This window comes from Crassostrea angulata, chromosome 9 (genome assembly GCF_025612915.1).
Source record: "Crassostrea angulata isolate pt1a10 chromosome 9, ASM2561291v2, whole genome shotgun sequence".
Classification (NCBI taxonomy): domain Eukaryota; kingdom Metazoa; phylum Mollusca; class Bivalvia; order Ostreida; family Ostreidae; genus Magallana; species Magallana angulata.
This window is the reverse complement of record NC_069119.1, coordinates 5,803,260-5,814,499: the sequence shown is the minus strand read 5'-3', so window position 1 is coordinate 5,814,499 and position 11,240 is coordinate 5,803,260. Positions and strand designations below refer to the sequence as shown.

Below are 11,240 nucleotides of genomic sequence, written 5' to 3'. Positions count from 1 at the left end.
TCATATAGTGTGTAGGGTAGAGGTTAAGGTTCTTAATGCAGGATGTGGCCAAAATGGTCTTTTAATGTTGTTGTACATGTATATAATGTTAAAAAAGTTTACTGACACGGAATAAAAACTTTATTATATTTATTGCATATTTAGATAGAAAAAATATTAAGCTGTCATCTTTCATTATATTTCATGTCACCTTCATGTAAGGCAAAGGTTATAACTGAGAGGTATAATTATATTTGTCTTGTTTTATTCTGTTTCATAGTCCTTGGTATAACATTTTTGAATAAGTTTTCTTGTTATGTCACAAATGGGATAATTTTATTACTATGCCCTGAAAATTGCTGAATCACACCGGAAATAGTTATATTGCCCTCCCAGAAACAGTTATATTTCACATGAAATGGTTATATTGCCCTCTCGAAACTGTTATATCACCCTCGCGTGCAGTTATTCTGCACATTATCATATTACGTCGGGTTTGAATATTTAACTAAGCAAACGTAAACAGTTTCTCGAAAATAAAAATTTCAGGATCGACAGCGTCTGCTATTCTGAGAAACTTACTTCAATCGGTTAATTTGAAAATTATCTACTTATTAAAGTTACATTTTACAAAACATTGATTCGTAAGATATGAAGATGCAATAATAATTAAAATACACTTGTTTATGATATGTTCTTAAACTGATTTTGATTTTTAAAAATGTTATACATAACGAATTGTTACATGCGCGTAAATTTTGCGCGTACGGTTCGTCTCAAAGTTCACGCCATTTCTATATAAAAACAGTAAAAATTTCTTTAAATTAAGACATTCAGTAGGATAAATTAAATAGAGCCTGTTTGGGAGGATAACAGTTGAAACTGATACCCCTCGAAAACCATTGTCAACCTCCGCTTCGCGTCGGGTTGACTCTTGGCCTTTGACCAAATGATATAAAATAGGTTAATGATCAACATATGCAATAGCTATAAATTTCACCTGTACTTTTGCTGTATAATTATCATAAGGGCCAAGCTTTGCGGGCGCCCTATAGTGATTAGTCTTTCCGTCCGTCTGTTCATCCGAGATAGCTTGTCCGGAGCATATCTTCTCTCCCCTTGGCCAAGTCTGGTTCACACTTCACCCACAGAGTGCCATTGGTTAAGAGTGTGCAGTGATCTTGAACCATGTTTCTAGGTCTAAAGTTAAGGTCATAGCTGAATTATCAGTAAAATCCTTGTCCTTCTCTCCCTTCGGCCCAATCTAGCTCATACTTCACTCACATATAGTGTCTATGGTCATAGGGTCTGCAGTGATCTTGAATAAAGTTTGTAGGTCAAGGTCATATCGGACAGTGCAAAAATTCTTTTTTCAGAGCTTATATACTTTCCACTTAGCCATATTTGGCTCATATTTCAAATAAACAGCCTATGAAGAACGGATTTGTAGTGACCTTGAACAAATTTTTAAGGTCAAAAGTGAAGGTCATAGCAAAATTATATGAAAAATCCTTGTCCGGAGGATATCTTCTTTCCCCTTTCTATAATCTGGCGCGTATTTTACTCACATAGTGCCTTTGATTAAAGTGTATGCAGTGACTTTGTATGATGTTTGTAGATTAAGTGTAAAGGTCATATCAGATCAAACAAAAATCCTTTTTAAATGCATATATTTACTCTATACTTAGTCCTTTTTGGCCAATATTTTACTTAAACAGAGGTTTTTGGTTAATGGCGTGCAGTGACCTTGAACCAAGTCAATGTGAAGGCCATAGCAGATCTCGTTTTAATCAATTTTAGACCATAGATTATTTCCCATATAGTTAATCTGTTCTGATTGAACAAATATGACTATAAATATATGTATATAAGTGGTAATGAGATTGGATTAGGCGTTCTATGCCAGGTGGAAAATTTCAAATTTATAGGTCAAGGTCAAAGCAAAATTTTCCGAAATTTGTTGTCTAGTTAAACAGTGTTATAAAAACTCAAAACAGTGTAATAACTCAATGTTGTCTAGTTATTCTTTCATTTCTTTTGAATAATAAAAAAAATACACACTGTATTCATTTTGTTAATTTTTTTCATCATTTATTATAACAGAAATCTTCCATGGAAAATAAGCGTCAGGGTATGAGCTATATAACATTAAATATGCATATATTTATTATTCGTCACACCCCCACTCCCTTTTCTTAATTACACATCATCATGTGCAATTTAATAGAAAGAAATTTATATTTTTACAACAATTTTAAAAGTTGATGTAATTTTTAGTCAAAACGTTATGCTTTTTGAAATGAATTGCAGATTGTTCGAGCTTATCTAAATAATACCGAAACATCTTAATGTCCTTGTGACACTCAATTTGACTGGTTTCTTTTAGACAGATTTCTCACATTTTACATTTTTTCCCATGCAGACTAAGCCTCGTGATCTCGATCGTCTTGAACCAGATCGTCTACTTCTAGATCCAGATCGTCTGCTTCTGCTTCTAGATCTATGTCGTCTACTTCTAGATCCAGACCGTCTACTTCTAGATCTAGATCGTCTGCTTCTAGATCCAGATCGTCTACTTCTAGATCCAAATCGTCTTCTCATGCCTCTGGTTCCAGATTGTCGACCCGCATTCCGTCTGAAGCCATTTCTAAGCCTGTGTCCAGACTTCCAAGGGGCGTTTGTTTTTGCCCGTCCTCTAGATCTTGAACCAGAGTGACGAACACGATTTATTCTTTGTCTGCCTTTAATAAGTCTTGATACAGATGGTTTTGGTTTTTTATAAGGAATAAGGAATCATTCTTTGAATATTATGAGGTGATAATTTCGGTCGGGGTGTGATCAAATCCAATAAAGCCCGAAGGGCTTTATGATAGATTTGATCACACCCCGACCGAAATTATCATCTCATAATATTCAAAGAATGATTCCTTATTACTTATATTTATATAATTTTAAGCCATCGTACAATTATATATTTAAATATTAATAAGAAAACTCCGCTGGCGCCTCGATTTGGCGTCATTTGTATTATGGGTTATATAGTACAAAATCGATATGTAGTGTTATCACAGGCAAAGACACTGGAAAATGTAAATATATACTGATAATGAGCTTTATTTGCTTGATAACTTCTGCTATTTTCATACTTAATTTTTCTGACTATTTTCCCATCAGTATTTGAACGAATTTCAAGAGTAGGACGACCATCTTTAATAATTTTCCCATTTACTATTTCTCTGGAGTAAGTACTTTTTTCCTGACTGTTATTTTGAATCTCGGGGTGTCAATTTCAACAGTTGCCCTCCCAAACAGGCTTTATTTATTTAATATGCCACGATAACAAAAAAAAAAGGCGACGCTTATAGATCTATCGTTGTAAAGTGGCTAACTACTACTTGAAATAGTTTCTCGAATCAGAGAAAATTACTGTAATATCGAGCTTGTGAACCGCAAATCATGAGTTCGAATCTAAACAAAAATAATAATTGTAAAAAAAAAATCGATAAATAAAGAATGGTGCTAACACGACCAAAACATGCAACAGACAAGTTGAGATATTTCTATTACATAGTGACTACTCGATATTAATGTGAATGCAGGAATTATATTCTAACTGGATATTTTTTTCTAAACACCATAAAACCAACAAGTTTGATTCAATCTATATTCATTTATTTATCAAATGAGTTAAATACAATGCAATATTACACGCAAAACAATTTTATTTATTCCGGATCCAAGATCTTCATCCAAACGATATTAAATTTTCAGATGGTGGATTGCCTCTGTGTGCATAGACACGTCATTATTGGTCATACCGAACTTTTCTGACCACTTTTCCACCAGTGTTTGATCGAATTTCTAGAGTAGGGCGTCCATTTTGAACCACGTTTCCGTTGTTGGTGACTTTGCCGTGAGTGCTCGTTTTCCTTGCTGTTATTTGGTACTTTCCGTCCAATATTTTCCCTGTATATCCTTGTTGGCCCTTTAAGCAGTAAAATTATTGACACTAGAAGCTTAGAATTATCAATTTAAACTTAACAATCTGATTATTGTAGCTTTTAATGTCATAAAAATACTTTTAAGGAGGGGTGATTGTACAAACAAAACCTAGTCCGGTCAAAATAACTGATTGTTATATACAATCATGTCTCTGATCAAAGTTGCCATTTATTACAAATGTAATGTTATGCAAATGCATCTATTTTATTATGTACAAGCATTTTATATCCTTTTTTTATTGAAGAAATTTGATAACTTAGTATATATGTATAGTCTACGCCTGTTTCCATGGAACCTTATTGAAACCTATAAAGTTAACTCCGTTTTTTGCCAGTGCTAAATAATACACTTGACAATGTGTTCACCTTAGTAAACTGATTTGGCTGCCGCTACATTAAACCTTTTCGGATTACTTACATTTTTCCCTGTAAATTGTTTAACGTTTGCTGGCTTGAATCTATGGAAATCCCTTTTTGCTGTCTCGAATCCCCCTTTCTTGAAGAACTGTTTGGTAAGCTTGCCACCACTTCTCGTGATGCGTGGTGTGCTTTTTGCAAGGGATCTAAACAGTGCTCTTCCGGCGGCCCATGCAACTCTTGCAACAATCGGAGCAACTCTCTTAACTCTGTGTCTGTCTTTCAAAGTCTGCTTACCAATCCATATATCTAAAATCAAAATTTTATCATGATAATTTATAAGTCAACAACATCGTTTTCCTCGTGTCGTTGATGCATTCTCTATTTTAATTCTGTTTTTTTTCTTACATGTATCGAAGCGGTATATACTGGTATTGTATGTACTGTGGAATCATCTAATTTCGTGGGGGCCAACTTTCGTAGATTGCTTAAATTTCACAGGTTCGCGGGGACGTAATTTTGTGTATTCTCTTAAACCTACAAAGGGGATATGACTTTATTACCCTAATTTATTAATTTGTGGAGGCTGTTAATTCGTGGATTAAAGGTACCCATGAATTCCACGAAAATTGAGCCACCACCACGAAATCTAATGATTCTACATTATTACGCGACGCAAAATAACTTTGGATAGTTTGTTTATAAACCGAGAAGCAGTTTAATATAGAAAAAACCCGTTGTCTATCATATATGACGTTGATAAAATAGAATTAAATATCTATGATTAAGATGGAATGAGACACCTCCAATTTATGACACGTTTTCTGACTTTTTAAACAATACTTGCGTTGGAGTTTGTATTTTTGTAATACATTGCTCTCTTATGACTACTTATTAAATAGTACACTAACCCAACTCTCCCGTAAACTTTACATCTTCAGCATTGAGAAGATCATAAACCTCTGCATCGCTCAATTTCTCCACATCTATCCCGTCCACAAGAACATGCTCCTGAGTTCTAAAACATAAAACCAAATACTCGTGTACCTTAAATATAAACTATTACATATCCTTATCTGTATGTTGCAAAGTTCTCCCTACTAGAACACAGTGTGTAGAATGTTGCAAATACCATATTAAAAGGCGCATCGATGCAAATTAAGTTTTTTCATATATGCAAATCGCGTGTCAGATAAAGAAAAAACCTGTTGTTCTCGCATTCAGCATTTTGCACCAAGAGATAAACAACTAGAAGTATAACCGAAACAGGTAGACCTCTCCTCATGTTTCCGAACCTGCCAAAAATGACATATTTGAATGTTATTTTTAAATCACAAAATTTTGAATACTGGTAATTGCTTTCGCCATTTCAAGACAATTTTTTAGCGTTTCATAAAAAATAAATTACATTCAATGCAATTATATTCAAAATCTTCAATTTCAGAATTATTTCAACATGTACAATTCCATGTTGAACAATATTATGTTTTCCAAAAAGCTGCACTTTAAGGAAAATCTCATGTATTTTTTTATGTAGAAAAACGTACTCCTAATTAGAACTAAAAGGAATTAATGAAAAACTTACATGGTGGTTCACTATTGCGAACTGTCTACTTTCTTTGAGAAAAATGGAAATGGGTGGACTTGACCACTTTATATTTATACGTGTAAGCTGACGCATTGTGTAACAGATGTTTTCTTTTACGTAATAATACAGGACAAAATTAATGAAGTAATACGAAACAAAATTAATGGTGTGTTTGTTAAGTTTTTGTTTTGTTGATTTATTGTGTATTATATCTGAGGGAGTGAATACTTTATTTGGTTAGAATGGTGTTCCGATGAGGCCACTTCGACCTTCGCACTCTCACCTTTAGGGCGAAGATGCCAGAATGCGAAGATGCGAGGTTAAGGGTGTGGTTTAGTGGGAACTTATCATGCATAAGTAATGAAAAACCTGGTTCTTGTTCACAATAATTTATATTTGCACTGTTTATAAGAAAAAAAAAAACACGTACGCGTTGTTTTAAGAAGGAAAATAAATCATAGCTTTCCCATAAATATGCTTTGTAAACTTTGATTCTCAAAATTTTAGAAAATACGGGAAAATTTATAAAGTAGCATGAGATTTGAAATATGAACTCGCATCAGAGATGACTAGAGGGCACTGCAAATGCACATTTGCACCGAATTGCATCAAATATTCATCTTGCAACCACCACAAGCATTTTTGACTGAATAAATTCAACCCAATATTCTGCCAATGTCAAACATAACTTCATGCAATTATTCCAACGTTCAAACGCATGATATTTACATCAGAGTATTACGTTCTATAACAGGCTTTAATGAAGGATATACGCATTTCTTAAACTTTCTAAAACTGTTTTTAAACACATTATTTAGATGTTCCTCTTTTTGACACTTTTGAGGTTGATTTATATTCTTCAATTATTTCATGATATAGAACTGTCATTTTGTAAATTTTGAATTTACCGGGTGGCAGTAAATAAAAAATTAAATTGTCGTGTTAAAAATTTTGCATTTACTGCCACGCGGTAAATTAAAATTTCATAACATGTCAGAAAAAAATCTATCATCGTACGCAACATTGAGAGCAGGTATATGGACTGAAAGGACTTATCAAGTTCTAGTACTTTTCCTTCTATGCAAAGTACTGATGGACTACTAGAATATTACGATAAATTACGGATATATTTTATTAACTTTTTATGGATTAATGAGAGAGAGAGAGAGAGAGAGAGAGAGAGAGAGAGAGAGAGAGAGAGAGAGAGAATCTACATGTATTATTATGGAACGCCTCAACTGCCTTATGTAGATAATCTCCATAATATGCTGATACTTCAATATTACATGCTGATACTTCAGCATTAATGATGGTACTTTAACATTACGTGCTGATACTTCAACATTACATGTTATTATACTTCCATGTTAAATACTAAAATCTGACTGGTTTAGACGCAGTTGATAATCCGTTCTATTGCCCTCGGCGTTAGCAACACACTTAGCAACGGGTAACATAACGAATTGTTACATGCGCGTAAATGCGCAGTAGACTTCAAGTCATTCCTATAGAAAAGCATTTAAGTTTTCTTTAAAATTGACATTCACTATAATAAAATAAATAGTGCCTGTTTGGGAGGATAACAGTTGAAATTTATGTAATGGTACTTTAACATTACGTGCTGATACTTCAACATTACATGATGGTACTGTAAATAACATTACGTGCTGAAACTTTAATATTATATGCTGATACTTCTTCATTACATGATGGTACTTCACTATGCGGTGGTTCTAAAAATAGGGAGGCGTCGCCTCGGGATCGAAATACGCTAAAACTCAGAACACGTAGATGCCTGTAGAGGTATAGAGTATGCTGTAAAGTTTTTAAGACTGGGCTGTTTCTCTGTTTCAGATAGGACTAAGGTCCACTGAGACTAATTTAGATCTAGATACTCAACAAATGCTACTATTTGATTAGTCTTTTTTAAAATTTTAAAAAACAGTTGCTTGGTGAGACCATCGGGGCTCAGTGCATAAAAATCAGGGGAAACAATGTTAAGGTATCAGCATGTAATGTTAAAGTATCAGTATGTAATGTTAAAGTATCATCATATTATGATGACTATCTACATAAGGCAGTTGAGGCGTTCCATAGTTTGTATTATGACTCCATTAAGCTGATCTTATCATACCTATCGTTCTTCGGGTGATCGATGTGGCCCATGGGCCTCTTGATGATATTGTTAAAGTAAATGAATCATCAAAATTGCACTGTAATATGATATGGCCTGATAATTTCATTGTTATACCGTTGCATTCAACTACCGTAGACTTGTAGCTCCATCCTACATTTGAAAGTCTTATTGTGTAACGTCATAAATGACAATAGCTTATAAAAATAAGTGTAAGAAAACTAGTGCTATCCGACATAATTTTTGCAAAAGCTTTATTACATAAAATGAAAGGTTGGTTTCTGACTGTTTAGGTGTTAGTCACTTTAAAAGTTTTAAAAAGAATCGGTAATTTAATGGTAATGTAGAATTTTACTCAATCTATGGAGATTTTTTGGGCTGACCATGTATCTTATTATTGATTATGAGACAGTTTGTTTGTGGAGAAAAACGTTTCTGACAAGCGACAGAGTCCATCAAAGATGCAGTAAAATCTGGCCGACCTGTGACTGTAATTAACGGGGAGCAAATGTCGCAAAAGTCAGGGAAATAATTGAAAGTGATAACACATTCACGATAAGTGATATTGTCAAACCTGTTGGCATATCGCTTCTGCGGAAGAATTTCATTTCAAGTGTATTTTAAAAGCACAACAGATTTCTGCCAGATGGATACCACATATATATTATCAAAAAAAGGACACTAGTACAAATCGCCGAGCAATTGCCTTCAAAATTCATTAAGGACAATTTGAATATATTGTTTCTGGTGACTATGCATAGGTTCACCATTTCGAACAGGTAAGAGAGATTAAAAAACAAAAAATTGCTAACTATATACAATTTAATTCTGATTGTAACGCTCCATTTCATTGGATAGAAAAATTTAGTTAAATTTCTATAATCTGGTTTGCATGTTACAAGACAAGTCACAATACACTAATGTCAATATACTAATCCGATTGACGTTACGTTTGAAATTTGAACAGATTAATATCATTTTTAAGAGTAACACGCACTCAATTTGTACAGTGAATTACAGGATATGAAATTATAAGAAATGAACTCAATATCTACCCAAGTTATACTCGTAAAACCTGGGTTGGAGCAATTTTCGCTTTTTTATAATCCACTTCGCGGAGTCATAATGAATTCGTTACATTGAAATAATTTGGATCGCATTTGGTCGCGCCTTAATAGTGTGCATGTTCACTATTTTGAGGAGACTTGATGCGACCTCTAAAATACAAGACACCGTGCAGAGTATGCGAGATCTCGAGCGAAGCTAACACAAGTGCCGTAAAGTGCTCGTGCAGCAATTGTGAAAAAAAACCTTTACAGGTAAAAATGTAAAAATGACGACTCTCAATCTGCATGTGAATTTAACATAAAATCATTTTCCAAGGTATGTTAAACTAGCCTGTTTATGAGAAAGTCTGAAGCAAGGTTCATTTTTCGTAGCAGTCGGAAGTCAATGACGATTGTTGTTTATTTTTAGCCTAATTAATAAAAAAAAATATACATGTATTAATAAATTAAAGTGTATCACGTTAATTTGTATCTTTGATAATTTCATCCATGCTGTATTTTTTTTCATAACAAATCTATACTTATAAATCAAGGCATTTTGCAAATAAACTACAAAACGCCTGTGGTATTTCACAACATGTAAGATGATGTGGGTAAGGTATAATTGAATTTTAACTGATAAGTTATAATTGTGAAATTAATCAAAAACCTATACTTTCTTTTTTGATAAACAAGCCCGAAAGAGCAAAAATGAGAGTAAGGTGGTGGACACGCTCTGGCGGATTTGATCAAAATATATACTTGCAATGAAATGATATTGAATAAATACGTACAGAGTGAATATATTTACTGTGAGCCTATTTAGAAAATACATATAGAAGTAAAAATTTGACAAATGTTGAATAAATAAAACCTTCAGTGGATGATTTTAGTTTTGATACTCATCGCTTGCGAAGCACGACCTCTGGTGAGAGAATGGGATAGAACGGGGTAACCAAGAACGAAGACTGATTAATTAACGAAAAATGTAAAACGAGTTCATTATGCATCGCGGGCAGATAACTTTGACCAGACTTCGATTAATACTAAAAGTTGATTAATTAAATGGAACAATAATTGCTATTTTAGTATTATTGGAAAGAACTTTTCAGAACGGGGTGTCAAGAAACGGGTTGACTAATTGACATCATGGTGGAAAGTGTAGGGCGAGTTAACCATCGGGCAGATACTTTGAATCTGACAACTGTGGTTTAAATTATGCAAATAAATATCCATAACTTAGCGTGTTTTAATTTCATCATTTTCATACCACGACAGATTGGTAGAAAACATTAGTTTGTAAACATTATTTAATGAACAGATTCTACATCTATATGGATAAACAAGTTGCTGTCCTTTAAAAAGGACTACAATACGCGGACCATTTGCTTTTAACCACTAAATTTGTATGTTGTATTACGTAAACATGTATGTATAGCCTTGACTTTTTATCTCAGAATTTAAAGGATTCATACTTCTAAAATAATTATGATCTATCTATGAATGAAGTTTGCATGTAAAGTATCAGGCATTCGATGAATTCTACTATTTGCGCACACATTACGATTCGCACTACTTTCTTACAGCTTTGTGTAAATTAAAAATTTCATATTTTGATGCATTTTTCTTGAGATAAACTTTTAAGGTGACATAATTATTCAATCATACTTAAATGCTTAAAAAAATTAAATCGGGAAGTTCTCTAGCCTCGCCTTCTATAAATGTAAGGTTAAGTTACATCACTTACATGTGTATTCGGAAAACAACAAAACATTGCAAATTATGCTATTTGATGCATAACATTAACTTATTTCATAATACTGATAGTTCATATCACATGCCAATCATTTCTTTAAAAGGAATACTTTGTTTCTGTACTGTTTACCGACCACTTTACAATTACAGCGCCTTTGAACTTATGTGTGCATATGGCACGGAATCCCGATCCCGATTCAGATAAACGTGTGCCAGCCTGGTTCCCTGAGCTACCCATTACGCACAGGAACCAGGCTAGCACATGCGCCGGCTGAATTTTCCTCATAGCATCCGGTTTAACCTCGCTTATATATTTTCTGAGTGGACCTCAGGGTCCACGCAATGATGTATGAATAAAACGGGGAAAATTAATGGGGGTA

The 11,240-nt window shown here is 33.7% G+C and overlaps 1 protein-coding gene across 2 annotated transcripts; it reads right to left on the bottom strand.

Moving 5' to 3' along the window:
• Positions 1–3,515: 3,515 nt before the first annotated feature.
• On the bottom strand, positions 3,516–6,074 carry LOC128163911 (uncharacterized). 2 transcript variants are annotated; one of them, XM_052827595.1, is made up of 5 exons: positions 5,923–6,074; positions 5,543–5,632; positions 5,249–5,355; positions 4,399–4,646; positions 3,516–3,964 (listed from the first exon to the last, which is right to left on the bottom strand). In XM_052827595.1, coding segments are annotated over exons 1-5 (627 nt in total). In that variant the 5' UTR covers positions 5,925–6,074; the 3' UTR covers positions 3,516–3,784. The 2 variants fall into 2 exon arrangements, with proteins under 2 accessions (XP_052683555.1, XP_052683556.1); XM_052827596.1 differs by having other exon boundaries at positions 5,543–6,074.
• Between the last annotated feature and the right edge of the window lie 5,166 nt (positions 6,075–11,240).

Bases quoted from the DNA above. Each gene is read 5' to 3' on its own strand.
- LOC128163911 (XM_052827595.1), bottom strand. The intron at 4,647-5,248 runs GTTAGTGTACTA...TTTTGATTTTAG, and splicing joins AAAGTTTACGGGAGAGTTGG to ATATATGGATTGGTAAGCAG. The intron at 3,965-4,398 runs GTAAGTAATCCG...TACTGCTTAAAG, and splicing joins AACAATTTACAGGGAAAAAT to GGCCAACAAGGATATACAGG.